The following is a 21,959-nucleotide window of genomic DNA, read 5'->3' on the forward strand; positions in this document are numbered from 1 at the left end:
ATTTGTTGAATAGCTCCTTTACCCCATTGTATGTTCTTGCCTCCTTTGTCAAATATTAGTTGACCATACCGACATGGGTTTATTTCTGGTGTCTCTATTCTGTTCCATTGATCTATATGTCTGTTTTTTTTTTATTCTAGCACCATACTGTTTTAATTACTATAGTCCTGTAGTATAGTTGGTATCTGGTAGTGTGATACCTCCGATTTTGTTTTTCTCTCTTGAGATAGCTATAGCTATTCAGGGTCTTTTGTGTTTCCATATACATTTTTGGAGTATTTGTTCTAGTTCTGTGAAATACACTATTGATATTGGATAAGAATTGCATTCAATCTAGATTGCTTTGAGTAGTATAAACATCTTAATTATGCTAGTTCTTTTTATCCATGGACTTGGAATATACTTCATTTATTTGTATTTTCTTCAGTTCCTTTCTTCAGTGTCTTGTATTCCCACACACAGGTATTTAACCTCCTTAGTTAAATTTATTCCTAGGTATTTTATTTTTTATTTTATTTTATTGCTGCAATTGTAAATGAGATTCTTAGTTTCCCCTTCTGGGAGTAAATTAGTGTTTAAAGTGCAATCGATTTCTGAACATTAATTTTGTCCTGCTATTTTACTGAGTTTATCAGTTCTAGTAATTTGGGGGGGGCATCTTTAGGGTTCTCTATATACAGTATCATATCATATGCAGATAATGACAGTGTCGCTTCTGCCTTTCCAATTCCGATGCCTTTGCTTTCTTCTTGTCTGCCTGCGGTGGCTAGGACTTCCAGTGCGATGTTGAGCAAGATCGGTGAAAGTGGCGTCCCTGTCTTGTTCCTGATCGTAAGGGAAGCCCTTCGTTTTTCCCAGCTGAGCAGGACGCTGGCTGTGGGTTTGTCATGTATGGCCTTTACTATGTTGAGGTATGTTTTCTCTATTCCACTCTGCTGAGAGTTTTTATCATAAATGGGTGCTGGTTTTTGTCAAATGCTTTTTTGGCATCTTATACTTGTTTGTTTCTTTTTTTATTGACTGGTATAAAAGTGTGTCTCGCCCTGGCTGGTGTAGCTCAGTGGATTGGGCGCAGGCCTGCGAACCGAAGAATCGAGGTTCGATTCCTGGTTGGGGCACGTGCCTGGGTTGCGGGCCAGTTCCCAGCGGGGGACGCACAACAGACGACCACACATTGATGTTCCTCTCCCTCTGTCCTTCTCTTCCCCTCTAAAGATAAATAAATACAATCTTTAAAAAAATAAATAAAAATTAAAAAATAAAAGTGTGTCCAGGACAAAGTCTAGAAGAATTCCATCTGTGATATTGTAATGTATGAGAAATATACAGGGTCCAGCAGAAGCAATGCCTGCTGGAGTGTGGTTGGTAGGGTAATACTATGGTTATAATAATTTATTGGTTTTATTTGTTTTTAAAGATTTTATTTATTTTTATAGACGGAGGGGAAGAGAGGGAGAAAGAGAAGAGAAACATCAATGTGTGGTTGCCTCTCGTGTGTCCACTACTGGGGACAGCTCACAACCCAGGCACGTGCCCCAACGGGGAATCAAACCAGTGACTCTTTGGTTCACAGGCTGTCATTCAATCCACTGAACTACACTAGCCAGGGCAATAATTTATCATTTTAATTTGAAAGTTCCACCTAAAATGTCACATGGTGTGCTCGAGTGTGATATTGTTATGGTATAGAATCACATGCTGATGATTTTGTAATGAAACAGGGGTGTTATTTGTGCCAGACCCTGTGTATTTGGTCTTCCATCCCTACCACAACGTTCCTAAGAACCTTGGAATCTCCAAAGGGCTTAGAATGATAAAGGTGTCTTTTTCTATTCATAATTAGCCCCTTTATAATTTATTTATTTATTAGCCTCACCTGGGGACATGCCCACTGATTCCAGACAGAGGGAAAGGGAGGGAGAGACCTTGATTGGCTGCCTCTTGCATGCCCCGATTGGGGACCAAACCTGCAACCCAGGCATGTGCCCTGACCAGGAATCGAACGCGTGGACCTTTGATCTACAAAACAATGCTTCAACTGACAGAGCCACACTGGCCAGGGCCATAACAAGCCCCCTTTAATCACACCAGTTTATGTCCAAGTTAACTTTAGGAGAGCCCCCTAGGTAACCTTAGGATGGAATGGTTGGTTGCTAGAACTAATCATGGTTAGAGAACTGGAACTCTTAGCCTTAGCCCCACCTCTGCGGAGGGGAGACTGAGGGGCTGGAAATTGAGTTCAGTCACCAATGGCCAACGATTTAACCAATCATTCCTATGTGCTGAAGCCTCCATAAAACCCAAAAGGACGAGACTCAGTGAGCTTCCTGGTGGGTGAGCTGTGGTGCAGAGGCGATGCTCCCAGAAACAGCTTGGAAACTCTCCCTTCTTGCAGGCCCTGCCCAGTGCATCTCTTTCATCTGCTGCCCCTGAATTTCATCACTTCTAAAACACTATTTATTTTTAGAGAGGGGGAAGGGAGGGAGAGAGAGAGGGAGAGAAACATCGATGTGAGAGAGAAACATTCATTGGTTTCCAGTCAGGGACCCGCCTGCAACCCAGGCATGTGCCCTGACCAGGAATCAAACTGGCACCCTTTCTTCCTTACTTTTTAAAGTTTAACTTGTATTTATTTATTTACTTACTTATTTCTATGACCATTTATCTCCCTTATGCCCCCCACCCCCCTGGTGGTCTTTCACTTTGCTGGACGACGCCCAACCAACTAGGCCATAGCGGTCAGGGCCTGAGTTTCATCAATTCATGGTGAATTGATAATTAGCAGTTAAAACGGTTTCCTGAGTTCTGTGAGCCACCCTAGCAAATTAATGGAACCTCAGGTGGAAGAAAGGGTCGCGGGAACCTCCAATCTACAGTTACCCGCAAGTTGGTCAGAAACACAGGTGAGAACCTGAACTTGCAACTGATGTCTGAAGGGTGTGTATGTGCAGTCTTGTAAGACTGAAGCCTTAATCTGTGTGGCCTGATGCTTCATCCAGGTAGGCAGTATCAGAATTGAGTTAAATTGTAGGACACCCAAGTGGTATCACGGAATTGCTTGATGAGTGGAAAACTCACACATCTGGGTATCAGAAGTAGTATTGGGGTATTGAGAATAGAGACACATAGGAATGAGTTTTTCATTTACACCAGCACTTAGAAACCAAATAGAAGAGGAGGACGGGACAAAGATGACTGAGAAGCGGCAGCCACGGAGGGATGCGGAAAACCAGGACAGGATACCGCCCAGAAACAAGGGGAAGGACATTTCGAGGTGGCAAGAGAGACCATCTGCGTTGGTGACTGCAGAGAGCTAAGGACAGAGACCCCTGGTTTTGATCATGTGGGGACCCTGGAACCCTTGATAAAAGCAGCTGTAAAGGAGGGATGAGATCACAGGCCAGACTGGAGCTGGCTGCAGGGAGCACAGGAGATGAGGAAGTCTGCAGAGTTCAGACCTGCATGTACTCACCATGTGTGGCTACTGAACAACTGAATGGGGTTTGAATTGAGATGAGCTGTAAGTGTAAAATGTACATCAGATTTCCAAAATGTAGCACGAGAAAAGGTAGAATCCTTCATTAACATATTAAAAATACTGATCTCAGACCGACCGGTATGGTGCAGTTGGTTTGAAAGGTTGCTGGTTCAATTTGTGACCAGGGCACACGCCTGGGTTGCAGGTTTGGCCCCAGACAGGGCGCCTACTAGAGGCAACCAATCGATGTTTCTCTCTCACATCAGTATTTCTCTCCCTCTCTTTCTCTCTTTCCCTCTCTCTAGAAATAAATAAAATCTAAAAAAAAAAACAACACACCAAAATACTGATTTTATATAGAAATGTAAATTTTTGGATATATTGGGTTAAATATATTAAAATAAATTTCACCTGTTTCTCTTTACTTTTTAAAATGTGGCTACCAGAAAATTTTAAATTGCCTGCGGCTCATAATATACTTCCATTGGACAGTGCTGGGGGTAGATAATTCTCTCAATAATTTTACTGTGAAGGGAGCCAAGATATGGGAGAGAAAATAGGGTGGCATTTAACATCGCTGACCATTCCCATCTTTTTGACTTTCCTCCCTAAGCTTCTGAGATACTCACTTCTTTGATTCTCCTTATATTGGGCTGGCCAAAAAGTTCATTTGGTTTTTCCCATAAGATGGCGCTGGTAGTGCTAAGTTGACTCTAACTTCATTTGAAACAATTTTGTTTGATTGTATTGTGGCAGCTGTTCATATCAGCATGAATTAAAAACAAAACAAAACATCACCCTGGCTAGTGTGGCTCACTGGATCGAATGCCAGCCTCCAAACCGAAAGGCTGCTGGTTCGATTCCCAATCAGGGCACATGCCTGGGTTGTGGGCCAGGCCCCCAGTTGGGGGCCTGCTAAACTATGGACGTATCTCTCATACATTGGCGTTTCTCTCCCTCTCTTTCTCCATTCCCCCCTCTCTAAATAAATCTTTTTAAAAAACATCAAAATTGGTGAACTTTCATGTAGATATTTTAATACGGAAGATGAAAGAATACATGCAACATTTTCAGCATATTGTGCTTTATTATTTCAAGAAAGGTAAAAACGCAACTGAAACACACACACAAATTTGTGCAGTGTATGGACAAGGTGCCATGAGTGAACGTGTCAAAAGTGGTTTTGCAAAGCAGAAACAGGGAGACCAGCTAGGAAGCCTTTGCAACAACCCAGGTGAGGACCAGGTGGTAACCGCCACTGCACAGTGGTCACATTCTGTGTATGTTTTGAAAGCACAGGTGACAGGATTTGTGGAAGGACTGGATGGCGATGTAAGAGAAAAAGTTAAAGTTGTATCTAAGATTTCTGGAAGGATGGAGTAGCCTGCTGAGATGGGAAGGATTATAGGATAACTGGCTGTGGCCGGCTAGGGTGGGGGTGGGGAGTGGAAACTGGTGGTAGAATAAGAGTACAGTTTAGACCAGTGAAGGTGAGATGGCTATAGCACATTGGAGGTGCCAGGTAACCAACAGGACATAGAGTCTGGCATTTTAGGGGTGAATGAGGTCTGGAGGTATGAATTTGGACGTCATTAATACAGTACTAGTATTTAAAGCCGTGGGAGATCAGATCATGTAGGGAGTGACTGTAGTTAGTGAAGAGGTCCAACCCTAGGCTACTCAAGTTTGCAGATAAGATGAGAAAGAACCGGCAAAGGGCACTGAAGAAGAATGGCTAGTGAGCAGCGGGAAAACCAGGGGAGTGTGGTGTCACACAAGTTAAAAGAAGACAGAAGACGGTGAATACCTGGGTCAAATTCTGTGGATAGGTCAAGTAACATAGTGTAAACTTACCATTAGACTTAACAATGCGGAGGCCAGTGGTGACTTTAATATGAATGGTTTGGGGTGTGGTAGAGATAAGGGCTTAACTTGAAATGGGTTTAAGGAGGGGAACTGGATTAGACAGCTCTTCCCAGTTTCCCTATAACGGGGAACTGAAATGAAACAGTAGCTGGAGGGGAATGTGGGAGTCAAGAAAGGCGTTTGTTAAACTGGGAGAAATTATAGCATATTTGAATGCTGGTAAGAATGATCCAGGAGAGACTGAACAATTCATGATACAGGAACAAGATAGCCCCCAAGACTCAGACTCCTGTCTGCTGTCCTGACACAGATGTCCCTGATGCACCTGAAATGCAACGTATTAGACACTGAAACCATCATCTACCTCCGAAACCTGCACCTTCTTCTGTAGCTTCTAACTCACTTGGTATCGTTAAAAAACAAAATTCAGTTGAGCAAATTTGAAGATCTAATTGGCATTATAAAACGATCCATGAATCGGAAAGCATCCTACCTAACAACTAGAAGGGAGCTCTGAACAGTCGTACAAAAGTAGAAGGTTTTAAAGGCATACCTCAGAGATAGTGCAGGTTTGGTTTCAGACCATGGCATTAAAGCACATATCACAATGAAGCCAGACATAATCTTTCTGCTAGTGGAGGATCATGCCTCCACCTCGTAAGAGAAAGCAATTCTGCAAAGCGCTGTCAAGTGCAGCACAACAAAGTGAGGTGTAAGCAGAAGGACGATGGATGGGGAGTTAAGAGTGGGTTATTTCAGGCAGGGTAACCTTCCCCGAGGAAAAGGCAGGGGTCTCAACAGGCAGATTACCTCACTAGGGTGGATCAGGATTCCAGACTGGTTGGTTTAAAATTCCATTCCTGGGAGAGGCTGAAACCAGAGGAACAGGCATTATCATGGAGAAGTTGAGGGTTTGATTTCAGACCATTGCAATCTAGTGAGCTGTAATCTTTTTGCTGGAGGGTCTTCCCCTGGATTTGTAAAAAAACCTCAACACCTGTAATTGTAATAAAACAAAGCACAATAAAATCAGGTATGTTTGTAGTAAGTCTTGGTGGGGCTTACTAAAAGGGACTCCATTTTGGGTTTGTTGGTTTTTTTTTTAACAACAGAAAGTATTCATTTAACTCACCCTTTAGAAAACTGGCATATAGTGCTGGCAGCACAAGGTTAATAATATTGTTTCATCATGTGCTAAGTGAGGCCCTGGGTGACACAGCAAGATGTAAGCACCCAGGAAAGGGCCCTGACCCAGCCTTGAAAGTCAAATAACAGAAAAGTTAAGACACTGATTAGGCCAAATCATCAAATTCACAATTTCTATGACCTAAGTATCTTTCAAATTTGGCTCCTAGCTCCACACTTATTACACTGCCCCAGTTCAGGCCTTCATTATATCTGGCCTGTATGACTTCCTAACCTTGATTCAGAGGGAGGAAGCTAAAATAAATAAATAAAAATGCAGATCTCACTTATCATTCACCAGTTTTAAACCTTTCTGAGTCCCTGAGATAAAGGCAATCTTGGCCTTTCTCTCACCTCTTCAAGTTTCAGAGTGTGTGGCCTAATGGGGAGGAAGTTTCTCTCTGTGCGCCTTTGCGCCTTGCTGATGCTTTTATCTGGAAAGGAACTTTTCTTCCATCCTGGCTAAATTCTACTCTCTTTTAAGGGTGGGCTTAAGAGTTACTTTCTGTTTCTACTGCCCTCACCTCACCACCGCCAACGGCAGGGAGTACGTCTTATTTTCATCACGCCTTCACGGAATGTCTAATGACTAGCACAGGTTAGCACCCAGACCAAGAGTCAGACTTCTGAGTCAACTTCTGAGTCAGAAATTAGGGCTTAGACCTCCGCAGCTCTTATTCAAATGTGAAGTGCTCAAAAATCCTCACACCAGCACTGCTCTTCACAGTTTGCAAAACTTCGGATGACTCTAAACACTATATCCTGGGGCAGAAGTTGCAAAAATGAACTGTTTTTATTTTATGTTTATGAACTGTTTTCAAACACGAGAGCTAGAGAAGAGCTTCAAGGAAGAATGAGGAAATCATCATATACAACAGTAGTGAGCTGACTCAGGCCGCTGCAAAGTTGACCCTCCCGGCTAGAAAATCCGTGCCCCACCCGAGCACCTCTGCACGCCCCACGGCACACCAAGCCCCGCCCCTACCTCAAAGACTACAAATCCCAAGATGCCTCGAATCCAATGAGTGGCAGCGCGCAATGCACGCTGGGACCTGTAGTCCAGTTCTAGTCCAGGAAAGGCCCAGAACGTCCCGTGACGTCAGGAAGGCTCGGGAAAGGAGTCGGAACCGGTCCAGGTTCAAGTTAAATCCTCTAGAGAGCAGAGGCTGGTTTTTCTGGTGGCCCGGATTCAGGTCCCACCCCGCAGTTCAGCGGACCTATGGTGTGCGTTGAGTAGCCTCTCGCGTGACTCCTTCAGGTTAAAGGGGTAGGCCCAGAGGGCGAGAATAAGAATCCTTCTGCTCTCCAGGTGCCTTGTTAGAGTAGTGGTACGCAGACACTACCCTGGAGAGGGGCTGACACTGCTTCCTCAGCAGCGTCAACGGGGACATGGAAAGAATGTCCCTGACGACCGCTTCCCTTTCCTCCGCCCATCTGGACAGAGGCGCGGGAGGTGCAAAGGCTTCTGGGAATGCGCATGCGCCCTCCGCCGCCGGGAGTATATCTCCAACGTCTGCGGGAGTTAGGGGAGGGGGCGGTGTCGGGTGTCGGCGGCGACGCTTTGCGGCCGGTCGTGCGGGTCGGGCGCGGGCGGGCGCGGCGGCAGTGGCGCGCGCAGGTGATTGACTGGCCAGCTGGCTGAGAGAGCGCTTGGTCTTCATCACTGGCAGGTGGCGAAGCCCATTTGGACGGCTGTGGAGGCGCCCGCGGCAGCAGCGGCGGCCCGGCTCCGGAGGCTCTCCTCTGGCCACGGCCATGGCCCCGCGGCTGCAGCTGGAGAAGGCCGCCTGGCGCTGGGCGGAGACCGTGCGGCCCGAGGAGGTGTCGCAGGAGCACATCGAGACCGCCTACCGCATCTGGTTGGAGCCCTGCATCCGCGGCGTGTGCAGGTGAGGCCCGCGCACGGGGCCTCGCGCCCTCCTCGCGTCGGACCTTGGAAAATCTGGCTGGGGGGTCGGGTTGGGGGGAAAAGACTGCGGCCCCTTGCGTGCATCCATCAGGCGCGGAGAGGAGCAAGGTGGAGGATTCCTGCTTTCCACCGCTTGGGCGACCTGGGAAACGCAGGCTTCCCGGACTCTGCACGGTGGTGATGCTGCTTAAAACCCTGCAAAAGGGTTCTGGGTTCTTATCTAGAAGATGGCGGTGGAAATGGTTAAGAGTAGGAGCTGAGGGCTTAGCCAAACTTGGTAGTTGGAAAACCTGGCGACGGCTCGGCTTTTTTGCTTATAAAAAGGGAACTTTCTCCTAAGTGAGTTTCATCACAGCTTTATCTTGCATCAATGTTGACGCTGAAGCTTGATCATCTTAGTATTACTTTTGGATAAGGTTGCTTTGGAAAACCGTATGGTTAAGCTGGTTATCAGTGCCCTTCAGCTCCCTGTTGACCTCCCCTCTCTCGTTTATCTAGTATTTTTTTAGCCCCCTTTTTTTGGCGTTCTGACTCTATACCTCTCCATCTAGTAATGCAGTTTGAGCTGTGCAAGTGTTGTCCTTCACTTCTCCTTAGTCCTTGAACCTTGACTCTTTTTTTAGATCTAATCCTTAGGCATTGTGCCTGTCTCTTCTGTTTTTCCACCTTTTGACGCGGGAACTGTAGTTTTTGTTCAGGAATGTTGTTGAACTGACTTGGCCAAGCCGGGCATGCTCAGTAGCCGCCTTTCAGCAGGCATTTAGAGAAGGCTTTCTGGAGTTTCTGCTTTCTACGGCGGGATCCGGAAGGAATGGAAGTCGAGGTTTCAGCTTTGGAGCTTAAAGTCTAGTTTGAGAAGTCAGATAAGTTAGGGAACTTCCATAGATCAAACGAATCATTCCAAGCTGTGGGCGGGCTCACAAGGAGGGCAGGTCCGAGTCCGATAGCAAGTAACTGCTGGGAATGATGGAAATCCGTGTATAGTAGTAGAATTTGCTAAGCTTCTCAACATAACTAGGTTCCAGAATAATACAAAAAATATGTCTATATAAACTCTTTCACTGTAATAGTTCTGATTTTAACGGAAGTAAAGGATTGGGAATTGGCTGAATCACTCTAATAAGGGCGATGCCACAGAGAAAGTGAGTTTTAAGCTGCAGTTGCAAACTTTACATCCAAGCAGTTGTTTTTTCTCTTTTTTTAAATCTCATTGAGATACGGTTCACCTATTTAATATGTAGAGTCCAGAGTTTTATGTTTGTATATTCGAAGGGTTGTTTAGCTATCACCGCAATGCAATCTGATTTTAAAACATTTTGGCCCCTCCCCCCCCAAAGAAGCCCCGTACCCATTGGATTGGCAGTCAGTCCTCCCCTATACTCCCTGGTCCCCAAGCTCCAGACAGTCACTGATCTCCTTTCTGCCTCTATATTTACCTATTCTGGACATTTCATGTAAATGGAATCATACAACGTTTGGACTTTTGCAACTGCCTTGTTGGCAGAATATTTTCAAGGATCTTCCATGTTGAAGCATGTAAAATACATAACAAAATTTACCATTCTAAAGTATCTGATTCAGTTTGTACAACCTTTACAGTATTGTACTAACATGGCCATCCTCTTGTCCCAAAACTTTTCTCCCATCATCCTAAAAGGAAAGTTTGTGTCCATTAAGTAGTCACTTCCTATTTTCCCTCTTCACACCCTGGTGAGAACTACCCATCTTTCTCCCTGTGGATTTCTCTGTTCTGGATATTTCACATAAATGGACTTATACAATAAGCCTTTGGGGGGGGGAAGGGTCTGGCTTTCACTTTGCTATGTATTTTTCAAGAGTCATCCATATTGTAGCATGTATCGGTACTTTATTCCTTTTTATGCCCAAATATTCCGTTGTTTGGATACACCACATTTTATTTATCTGTTTGTTAGTTGATGGACTTAAAAAATGCCCTCCTGGCCTGACTGGTGTGGCTCAGTTGGTTGGGCATCGTCCCGCAAAGCTCAAGGTCTCAGATTTGATTCCTGGTCAGGGCACGTGCCTGGGTTGCCCTCCTGTTCCCCTGTTGGGGGCGCATGGGAGAGGTGACCGTTGATATTTCTCTCACACATCGATGTTTCTCTCCCTCCCTTCCCCTCTCTCTAAAAATAAATAGAAGTCTTTTTAAAATTTTTTTAATATGTTTTATTGATTATACCATTACAGTTGTTCTATTCACCCCCCTTCATTCCCCCCCACCCGCACACTCCCTCCCCCACCATTCTCCCCCCCTTAGTTTATAACCACCTGTCTCAAGTTCTTTAGATTCTATGTTTCCCCCACTATTCTTCCCCTCCCCCTATCTATTTTCTACCTACCCTCTATGCTATTTTCTGTGCCTTCTCCCCCCTTCTCCTCTTCCCACTCCCCTGTTGCTAACCCTCCATGTGTTCTTCATCTCTATGGTTCCACTTCTGATCTAGCTGTCCTCTTGGTTTGCTTTTGTTTTAGGTGTGGTTGTTAATAACTGTGAGTTTGCTGTCCTTTCATTGTTCATATTTTTCATCTTCTTTTTCTTATATAAGTCCCTTTAGCATTTCATATAATAAGGGCTTGGTGATGATGAACTCCTTGAACTTGACCTTATCTGAGAAGCACTTTATCTGTCCTTCCATTCTAAATGAAAGTTTTGCTGGATAAAGCAATCTTGGCTGTAGGTCTTTGGATTTCATGACTTGGAATACTTCTTTCCAGCCCCTTCTTGCCTGGAAGGTCTCTTTTGAGAAATCCACTGACAGTCTGATGGGTACTCCTTTGTAGGTGACTGTCCCCTTATCTCTTGCTGCTTCTAGGATTCTCTCCTTCATTTTGGTCTTGGCTAATGTAATTATGATGTGCCTTGGTGTGTTCCTTCTTGGGTCCAACTTCTTTGGGACTCTCTGAGCTTCCTGGATTTCCTGGAAGTCTATTTCCTTTGCCAGACTGGGGAAGTTCTCCTTTATTATCTGTTCAAATAAGTTTTCCACTGGTGGCTGTTTCTTTCCCCCTTCTGGTACCCCTATAATCCGGATGTTGGAACGTTTAAAGATGTCCTGGAGGTTCCTAAGCCTCTCCTCATTTTTTTGAATTCTCATTTCTTCATTCGTTTCTGGTTGGATGTTTCGTTCTTCCTTCTGGTCCATTCCATTGATCTGAGTCCCAGTTTCCTTTCCATCGCTATTGGTTTCCTGGACATCTCCCTTCATTTCAATTAGTTTAGCCTTCATATGTTCCTCTAATTTGTGACTATAATCTACTAGTTCTGTGAGCATCCTGATAAACAGTGTCTTGAATTGTGCTTCTGAGAGGCTGGCAATTTCTCGGTCGCTGAGAGTTACTGGGTCTGGGACTTTGAGTTCTTCCGCCTCTGGGACTTTGAGTTCTTCTTGCACCATCTTTTGGGCTGTTCGTGCCTGTTCCATAGCAGGATCAGAGCCCTAGGTGTTCACCAGAGCAGGGCAACTCAGTCGCTGGGTTGTGACTCTGTATGGTGACGCTGTATGTGGGGGCGGGGTCAAAGAGGAACAATGGCGTCCCGTCTGCCGCCCGCCGCCCAGCCCCCACCAGTGCTGCAGCTGCCACCATCACCAGGCCCACAAGTTTTGTCCCACTGCATGCAAGTGTGCCACCACCAGCAGCCCTCGCCCCCTGGGGCCTGCGTGGTCCGTCTCACTGTGCGCGAATGTGCAATCCCGGTCAGTCTGCCCCACACCCTGACTGGGTCCGGGTCACTTGGGCACCTAGGTCGGGGGATCTGTCCTGCCGCACCCTGCTCGCTGCTGGCTCCGCCCCTCTTACCGTTCCCCTTGAACGGTTAGATGTAGTCGGACTTCCGTATAATTCAATTTTCTGTCCTTTGGCTGTGTCTTTGTTCTCCAAACTTTAGTTGTATTCAAACTTGGTTGTGGGAGAAGGCACAGTGTTTCCACCTATGCCTCCATCTTGGCGGAAGTCCTCAATAGAAGTCTTTTTAAAAGATGAACGTGAAGCCCTGGCTGGTGTAGCTCAGTGGATTGAGCGTGGGCCTGTGAGTCAGACAATCGCGGTTCAATTCCCATTCAGGGCACATGCCTGGGTTGCAGGCCAGTTCCCAGCAGGGGCCAATTCCCAGCAGGGGATGCACAAGAAGCAACCATGCATTGATGTTTCTCTTCCTATCTCCTTCCCTTCCCCCCTAAAAATAAATGAAAAATATTTTAAAAAAAGAAAAAAAAAGATGAACTTAAAAAAATCCTGTTCCTAAACTTTGAGGAATAATTGACAAATGTATATATTTAAAGTGTGTAATGTGCTGATTTGATATACATGTATGTTGCAGAATGATTACCAAGGTCAGGATAATTAATACACCCATCACCTCACATCATTAACTATATTGACATTTGGTAGTTTTCACTTTTTGTCTCTTGTGAATAGTGTTGCTGTGAACATTTGTGTATGGTTTTTGCTGGGGCACTTTTTCCAGTTCTTTTGGGTCAATGCCTAGGAGTGGGATTGCTGGGTCACGTGGCAGTTGTGTTTAACTGGTTGAGGAGCCTCGCTGTTCTCCAGAGCTGCCGTGCTGGTACTTTACACACCCACCTGCGGTGCAGGAGGGTTCCAGTTTCCCTCAGCCTTGCTAACACTTGTTACTTTCTACATTTTTTTTAAATTACACCCTAGTGGGTTTCAAGCGGCATTTCATGTGTTTTTGATTTACATTTTCCTAATGACTAAGGAGCATCTTTTCATGTGCTTGTTGGTCATTTTCATTTCTTTTCAATGCTGAATAATATTCCGTTTTATGTATGCACCTGCCACATTTTATTTATATTTATATATGTATTTTTTCAGCAGTTGATGGACATTTGGGCCATTCTGCTTTTTGGTACTGTGAATAATGTTGCTGTGTACATTTGTGTACAGATTCTGGTGTGGAAATGATGGACAAATTCTTTTCCAAAGTGGTTGTGTTGTCGTGCATACAAAGTGTGAGGGTCCCAGTCTCTCCGTCTTCATGCCTGATTCTGTCTCTTCCAGCCGTCCAGTGGGTGTGCACTGGCGTCCTGTGGTTTTGTTTTGCGTTTCCTGAAGACTGAGGTTGAGCATCCCTTCGTGTGCTGCTTGGCCAGTGTGCTGATTGGCCAGTTCGTAGATCTTTGGAGAAATGTCTATTCAAGCCCTTGGCCCTTTTAAAATTGGGTTATTTGTCTTTTATTATTGAGATGTAAGAGTTTTTTATGTACACTGGATAAAAGTCCCTTACATTTGCAAATATTTTCTTTCAGGGGTTTTTGTTTTTTTTTTACATCCTGGATGGTACCATTTTCAGTACAATAACTTCTAATTGTTTGATTTTGATGTAATCTAGTTTATCTTTTATTTTCTGGTTGCTTGTGCTTTTGGAACCACACTTAATCAGAGGTCGAAGCAAGTTTTATTTAAATGTCAAAAAAGCTTTTTTCCCCACTTACTTTTTCCTTTTAGATTGAGCATTTCTTCTGATTCTTACAGAGAAGAGATTGAATAATTAAATTAATGGTCTTATATCTTTTTTTATATACTTTACACAACTTGTTATGAGTGTAAAGAGTCACAGGGGTGTTCAGCCATATTCAAAGACTAGATAGATCATAATCATAATTGGTATTTCTGAAACTGCTTAGTACAATCACAGGATGGAAGCAATCTACAGTAAATTCTATAGCCATAGAATTCTGCAAGTACTGTGTGTTTTAGTTCTTAAAACTAACAGTGAGGGTAGTAGTCAAGTTAGTTTCTTGCAGTAAGATTGGTGGGTGAGGGTGGCACGCTTTTCATTTTGATCCATATTGCTAAGTTGCCCATTAGAATGATGGTTCTACTTTACATTTCTCTGTCAGTGAGTAAGAAGGTCTTGTTGCCTCATACTGTCACCAACTCAGTGTTTAGTCTGTGCCTGGTGTATGTCTTGCTGCTGTATTCATTCTTTTATGCAGCAATTTTTGGTACCTGTGGAGGAACTGAAAGTATTCTGGGTGGCTCTGGGAGAAAGCCCCAGAAATTAAACTTTCTTCCTTCCTGTGCCATGTATTTTAGAGGTAGGACAGATGTAAACAAACAACGTAATTGTTATTTTATAAAAAAGGGGAGGGTCGTCACACAAAATACTTTTAACAACTTGTTTTTATTTGGCAGTACACTTTTTTCCATCTTAGTGCATGTAGACCTGCTTTAATAAATTTTTTAAAATTTATTGATTTGAGAGAGTGAGAGACATCAATTTGTTGTTTCACTTAGTTTATGTATTCTATTCATTGGTTAATTCTTTTATGTGCCCTGACCAGGGATCGAACCCACAACTTTGCTGTCTCGGGACAATGCTCTCACCCACTGAGCTAGCAGGCCAAGGAGGGCCTCTGCATTATTTTAGATGACTGGTATTTCATTGTGTAAAGATAGATAAGTTATTCTATGCCTAGTTCCCTGTTGATGGACCTTCAGGTTTCCAATTATTTAATATTATAGCCAGTGCTGCTGTGAACGTCCCTGTGTGTACGTGTATCTTGGTTGTGTCATTGTTTTCACTCGGGTTGCAAGATGAGGAATCCCTGAGGTAAAGGGCATGATGACCGTTTTAAGTTTTGATAGATGGTAAAAGTTCAGACCATTTAACATGGCCATCAGTGTTCACCCTATTTCCGACCCAGGCATTCCTAGTTCAAACGCCTATCTGGTGAGTGAAAAATAGCATCTTATTTTCAGTTGCCTTTTTTTTTGCTAGTGGCCTTGAGCATCTTCTTATATTTGTTGGCAACTTGTAGTCTGTGAATTGTATGTTTTGGATTGTTGATTTCTTTAGATTTTCAAGAGCTTATTGAATTTTTCTGTTTAAGGTATTTTTCCTTTTTTTCTTAAAGATTTTACTTATTTATTTATTTTTAAATATTTTATTTACTTATTTTTAGAGGGGAAAGGAAGGAGAGAGAGAGAAATATCAATGGATGGTTGCCTCTGGTGTGTCCCCTGCTGGGAACTGGCCTGCAACCCAGGCATGTGCCCTGATTGGGAATTGAACTGCTATTGTGTGGTTCGCAGGCCCGCGCTCAATCCACTGAGCTACACCAGCCAGGGCTATTTATTTATTNGGCGACTTGTAGTCTGTGAATTGTATGTTTTGGATTGTTATTTCCTTAGATTTTCAAGAGCTTATTGAATTTTTCTGTTTAAGATATTTTTCCTTTTTTTCTTAAAGATTTTACTTATTTATTTATTTTTAAATATTTTATTTATTTATCTTTAGAGGGGAAGGGAAGGAGAGAAATATCAATGAATGGTTGCCTCTCATGAGTCCCCTGCTGGGAACTGGCCTGCAACCCAGGCATGTGCCCTGATTGGGAATCGAACCGCTATTGTGTGGTTCGCAGGCCCGCGCTCAATCCACTGTGCTACACCAGCCAGGGCTATTTATTTATTTTAAGAGAGCGAAAGAGAGGGAGAGAGACATCAGTATGTGGGTGCCTCTTGCACACGCCCTACTGGGGAGCTGGCCCGCAATGCAACCCAGATGTACCCTGACTGGGAATTGAACCAGTGAGCTTTTGGTTTGCAGGCTGACAGCCACACCACTGAGCCACACCAGCCAGGGCAAAACCCATATTTTTATGTGATCAATTTTATCAGTACTTTTCTTTATGGTTTCTGGATTTCCCAATTTCAATATCATAGAAGTATTCACTCATGTTTTGTTTTAGTGATGTTTCTTCATTTTCTGCATTCAGCCTTTGTTCTTTTGGCATTTAATTTAATTTAGGGAGTAAGGTGTAGGAATTCATCTTTATTTTATTTTACTTTTATCAAATGGCTAATCAGTTTTTTAACATCACTTAGTGATCTAGTATTCCCCTACTAGTTAGTTAAAAAGCCCTTTATTATATGACAAATTCTTCTGTATAGTTGGTTGTATTTCTAGCACTATTCTCTGCCATTGATATGACTCAATACTCTTAAATAGGGCCACAGTTCTAATTACTTGATAATGTTTCTTTCATTCATTCATTCATTCATTGTTAGAGAGAGGAAAAGGGAGGGAGAGAAACATCAGTTGCTTACCTCTCACACACCTACGTGCAACGCAGGCATGTGCTCTGACTGGGACTCTTAACTGGCGACCTTTAGGTTTCCGGGATGATGCCCAGCTGACTGAGCTGCAGTAGTCAGGGCACTTGATAATATTTTTATAACATCTGCTAAGGCAAGACCCTTCTTAATTCCTCTTAGACTTTTTCTAATGGTTCTTAATTAAGTTTACTTTTTTTAAACAAATGGTAAGAATTACATTAAATGAATTACCATAGAGGGGACATTTTGATAGTGTATCTACTGCCAAAATTAAAATGTTACTGGCCTTCCAGAACACCCCCATCTCCCATTTTCTGCCTCTTGCTGATCAGTACCACTGCCCTCCTACTCCGGGGCCAGGGACTATCCTTACTTTGGATACAACAGATTTTTTTTTCAATTTTGAACTTTGTATACGATTAAGGATACATTGTAGTTCTTTTTGTGTCTCGCTTCTGCTTAGCAGTGTGAGATTCATGCACATTGTAGGTAGCAGTAGTGTGTTCATTGTTAGGGTGTGCAGTGTTCCATTGTGTTACTTTGTGTTTTATTCTTTCTTCTTGGTGATGGTCATTTAGAATTTTCCAGTATTTGGTTATTATGAATAAAGCTGTAATGAACATTCTGTATCTTTTGGTGCTATATACACATTTTTGATAAGAGAGGAATTACTGGGTAATAAGCATTTATTTAGCTTTAGTAGATAATACCACACTGTTTTTCACACTCATTGTTCCACGGTCTGTTCTCATGAACGGTATGTGAGAGTTCATTTGCTGTGTGTCCTCACCAACAGTTGGTGTAATTTTAATTTTAGCCATTACGAGGTATGTGTCATTGTCTCTTTTTGTGGTTTTAATGTGCATTTTTCTAATGGCCAATGAAATTGACCTCTTTCATATTTGACTATTTTGGTATCCTTTAGTGGGCTGCTTTTTTAGATCATTTACCTATTTTTGTCTTTTTGATTATCTTGCTGATTTGAAGTTGGGGTTTTTTTTGGTTTTTGTTTTTTTGTGTTTGTTTATTTTTTTAAAACATTTGTGATAAGAACAGTTCACGTGAGATATACCCTCTTAAATGTTTATGTATACAATACAGTATTATTTTTAAGTATATTTTATTGATTATGCTATTACAATTGTCCCATAGACCCCCCTTTATTCTCCTCTGCCCTGCACCTCCGCTCCCACCAGCATTCCCCCACCTTAGCTCACGTCCATGTGTCCTACATATAAGTTCCTTGGCTTCGCCATTTCCTATATTATTCTTAACCTCCTCCTGTCTATTTTGTACCTACCACTTATGCTGCTTCTTCCCTATACCCTTTCCCCCATTCTTCCCCCTCCCCTTCCCCTCTCCACTGATAACCCTCAATTCATAGATCTTCTTTAGAGAAATGTCTATTCAAGCCTTTGGCCCTTTTAAAATGGGCCATTTCTGTGATTCTGTCCATTTCTAGTCATTTGCTTAGTTTGTTTGTGTTTTTTTATTCAGTTGTTGCTAGTTGTGAGTGTCACTTTGGTATTCATAGTTTTGATCTTCTTTGTCTTAGATAGGTCCCTTTAACATTTTATATGGTAAGGGCTTGGTGATGATGAACTTTAACTTTACTTTATCTGGGAAGCACTTTATCTGCCCTTATGTTCTGTGTTTGTTTGTTTTTTAACATTTATTTATTTTTAGACAGAAGGGAAGGGAGGGAGAAAGAGAGAAACATCAATGTATCGTTGCCTCTTGTGCATTCCCTGCTGGGAACTGGCCTGCAACCCAGGCATGTGCCCTGACTGGGAATCAAACTGCGACCCTTTGGTTCACAGCCCACGCTCAATCCACTGAGCTACACCAGCCAGGGTTGTTTTTGTTTTTGAAAGAGAGAAACATCAGAGTCAGCCTGGGTATGTGCCCTGACCAGGAATCAAACCTACCACCCTTCAGTCTGAGGGAGAAGACTCCAACCAATGGAGCCATACTGGCCTGGCCCAGGACACTGAATCCTAACCCTTCCACTGGAGCTCTTTTCTGAGAGAAGGAGATGTGTGCATTTGACCCCTAGGACAGTGCCTTCTTCCCAGCCAAGTCATTCGGAAAAGTGCCACCTTCCTGGTTCAAAAGGAGAAAGCACAAGTGACTTCATGTTATACCTTGAAAAGCAGAGTTGAAAGACTGTGTACCTACTTATTTTGTTTTAGAAAAGCTGCATTTTCACTCTGTTGCTCTTGCCCTCCGGAAGACCTTGCAACGGTGCTGGCCATCCTGTGTTTTAAAAGGAATCTTCCCAGTACATTCTGGTCTCCGTTCCAAGGAAGGATCTGTGAATCAGGGTGTTTGTTTCTTTATATCTTGTCTGGGTAGACGAGAAGAATTACTGTGGTGTGAAGGAGGAGNAATCCTGAGCTACACCAGCCAGGCCTCTCTTTTCTTTTTAATCCTCACCCCAGGACATTCTTTCAGTGCCTTTTTTTTTTTTTTTTGGTCTGTTTTTTTTTTTGTTTGTTTGTTTTAATTTTATTTATTTATTTTTAGAGAGAGGGGAAGGGAAGGAGAAAGAGGGAGAGAAACATCAGTGTGTGGTTGCCTCTCATGTGGCCCGCATCAGGGACCTGGCCTGCAACCCAGGCATGTGTCCTGACTGGGAATCGAACTGGCGACCCTTTGCTTCACAGCCCACGCTCAATCCACTGAGCTACACCAGCCAGGGTTGTTTTTGTTTTTGAAAGAGAGAAACATCACAGTCAGCCTGGGTATGTGCCCTGACCAGGAATCAAACCTACCACCCTTCAGTATGAGGGAGAAGACTCCAACCAATGGAGCCATACTGGCCTGGCCCAGGACACTGAATCCTAACCCTTCCAGTGGAGCTCTTTTCTGAGAGAAGGAGATGTGTGCATTTGACCCCTAGGACAGTGCCTTCTTCCCAGCCAAGTCATGCGGAAAAGTGCCACCTTCCTGGTTCAAAAGGAGAAAGCACAAGTGACTTGATGTTATACCTTGAAAAGCAGAGTTGAAAGACTGTGTACCTACTTATTTTGTTTTAGAAAAGCTGCATTTTCACTCTGTTGCTCTTGCCCTCCGGAAGACCTTGCAACGGTGCTGGCCATCCTGTGTTTTAAAAGGAATCTTCCCAGTACATTCTGGTCTCCGTTCCAAGGAAGGATCTGTGAATCAGGGTGTTTGTTTCTTTATATCTTGTCTGGGTAGACGAGAAGAATTACTGTGGTGTGAAGGAGGAGTTTTTTTTACTGTCAGGGATGCAGCCCCCTTGCAGTAGTTCTTTCCTGTTGGAGATGAGAGACAGGCACAGTAATAAATGAGTTCAGGCCCTGGCTGGTGTAGCTCAGTGGATTGAGAGCAGGCCTGCAAACCAAAGGATCGCAGTTTGATTCCCAGCCAGGGCACATGCCTGGGTTGCAGGCCAGTTCCCAGCAGGGGGCGCACGAGAGGCAACCACACATTGATATTTCTCTCCCTCTCTCCTTCCCCTCCCCTCTAGAGATAAATAAAAAACAAAACCAAAACAAAATGACTTCGGGTCTTTCCCCCCAGCAAACAGTCCCACTTTTATTTTTCCTGTAAGTTATTTCCCAGCCTGGCTTTGACATAAACCTGACAAATCTCCTACATTGGCCAAACTTGTTTTCATTTTTATTTTTTTTAAGCCAAGAAGACAGTATGTTTAAGTGGAACATTAAACATTATTTTGGGGATATGTAGTACTGTTTATGGTTCTAAGTCTGAACGGTACAAAAGGTGGTGGGGAAGCATAGGCAGCCTCTTACCCTTCATTCGCATCTAGAAGGCACACAGGTGAACTTCCTCGGAGGTGGCGCTGTCCTCTCTGCACCTTTGTCCAGACAGGCCTGTCACTCCCATTGTTAAACAGTATTTTGAACCTGCTTTTTTCAACTAGTGATATCGTCACATATCACAACATTAAAATTTTCTCCTTTTATTCCCTGACTACAGTAGTTTCCATTATTTGGTTACGTTATTTATTTTATCAGTTTTGTGTTGGTGGCCATTTACCGTGTTTCCAGTCTTTAACTACTACCACTAAAGCTGTAGTGGGTGACCTTCTGAAATATTCAGACATTACTGAGTTAGTAATGTCCATGATAAAAAAGAAAATCCAGGCTCATATGTTGCAGTGCCTCATTGATCTCCTTTAATACGGAATGATTACTTGGCCTTGCTTAGTATTTTGTGACACTGACACTTTTGAAAAGCACATGATACTTATTTTATAGAAAGTTCCTCGCCCTGGCTGGTGTAGCTCAGTGGATTGAGCACGGGCCTGCGAACCAGACGATCGCGGTTTGATTCCCAGTCAGGGCACATGCCTGGGTTGCAGGTCGGTTCCCTGCAGGACAACTCCCAGCAGGGGATGCATGAGAAGCAACCATACATCGATGTTCCTCTTCCTCTCTCCTCCCCTTCCCCTCTAAAGATAAATAAATAAAATCTTAAAATATATATTTTATGTATTTATTTTCTGAGAGAGGGGAAGGGAAGGAGAGAGGGAGAGACATCAATGTGTGGCTGCCTCTCACGTGTCCCCGCACTGGGAACCGGCCTGCAACCCAGGCATGTGCCCCCATCGGGAATTGAACTGCGATCCCTTGCCTCACAGGCCCGCATTCAATCCACTGAGCCACACCAGCCAGGGCTCGCCTGATTCTTTTGTTAATCTGATGGATGCCAAATGGTGATTTTCTAATTATGTCCTTCCTTTTACTTTGTGAGTTGGCTTTCCTCTCTAAAGAAGAGATTTCCTGTTCATCTATCCAGTCACCCATCTTACTATAGATTCCTTACTTTATTCAGTAGTTATAATTCCATCACTATTTACTTATTTATTTATTAGATTTTACTTGTTATTTATTTTTATAGAGAGGGGAGGGGAGGGGGGAAGAGAGGGAGAGAATAGTGATGTGTGAGAGAAACATCAGTTGATAGCTCCTCTCACGCCCCCGACAGGGACCTGGCCTGCAGCCCAGGCCTGTGCCCTCGCCCGAGACCTTTCAGTCTGTGGGACAAGGCCCAGCCCACTGAGCCACGCCAGTCAGGGTTCGTTGTTGTTTGTAGTGTTCCGACGGGTCCGGCTTGGCCACCGCAGGCCTCCTTTAACGTGTCCCCATCATTCCTTGGGTGCATCTTCACTACTTGGGCACAAGCAAAATATTCCGTGTTTATCTTGTGCTTTCTTTGCTCAGCCTTGGCAACAGCCATTTCTCCAAGGAGCCCTGGGTTCTTCGAGTGGGGAATATTTAGAAATTAGGATCTGGTTGCTAGGTGTGCTCATATTGTTGCTTTTAGGTCCTCAGCTCACAAAAAGCTATCCCATTTGAGTTGCCCAATTAAATTTAAATTTCAGATAGACAACAAGTACTTCCTGAGTACAAATATATCATCAATCAGAAA

At 43.6% G+C, this 21,959-nt stretch overlaps 1 protein-coding gene across 6 annotated transcripts in view; it reads left to right on the forward strand.

The window, feature by feature from the left end:
• Positions 1 to 8,046: 8,046 nt before the first annotated feature.
• Positions 8,047 to 21,959, forward strand: part of USP48 (ubiquitin specific peptidase 48) — a 69,680-nt gene continuing 55,767 nt past the window's right edge. For 4 of the 6 annotated variants that reach the window (XM_037033022.1, XM_037033023.1, XM_037033024.1 and 1 more), the window contains exon 1: positions 8,285 to 8,418. In XM_037033022.1, the coding sequence (XP_036888917.1) occupies positions 8,285 to 8,418 (134 nt within the window). Of the gene's footprint in view, positions 8,419 to 21,959 lie in introns of all 6 variants that reach the window. The other 2 variants (XM_037033021.1, XM_037033025.1) reach the window with 1 other exon arrangement.

The sequence above is a fragment of the Sturnira hondurensis genome, unplaced genomic scaffold (genome assembly GCF_014824575.4).
Source record: "Sturnira hondurensis isolate 20B ecotype Veracruz unplaced genomic scaffold, ASM1482457v3 Scaffold0021555, whole genome shotgun sequence".
NCBI classification, from domain to species: domain Eukaryota; kingdom Metazoa; phylum Chordata; class Mammalia; order Chiroptera; family Phyllostomidae; genus Sturnira; species Sturnira hondurensis.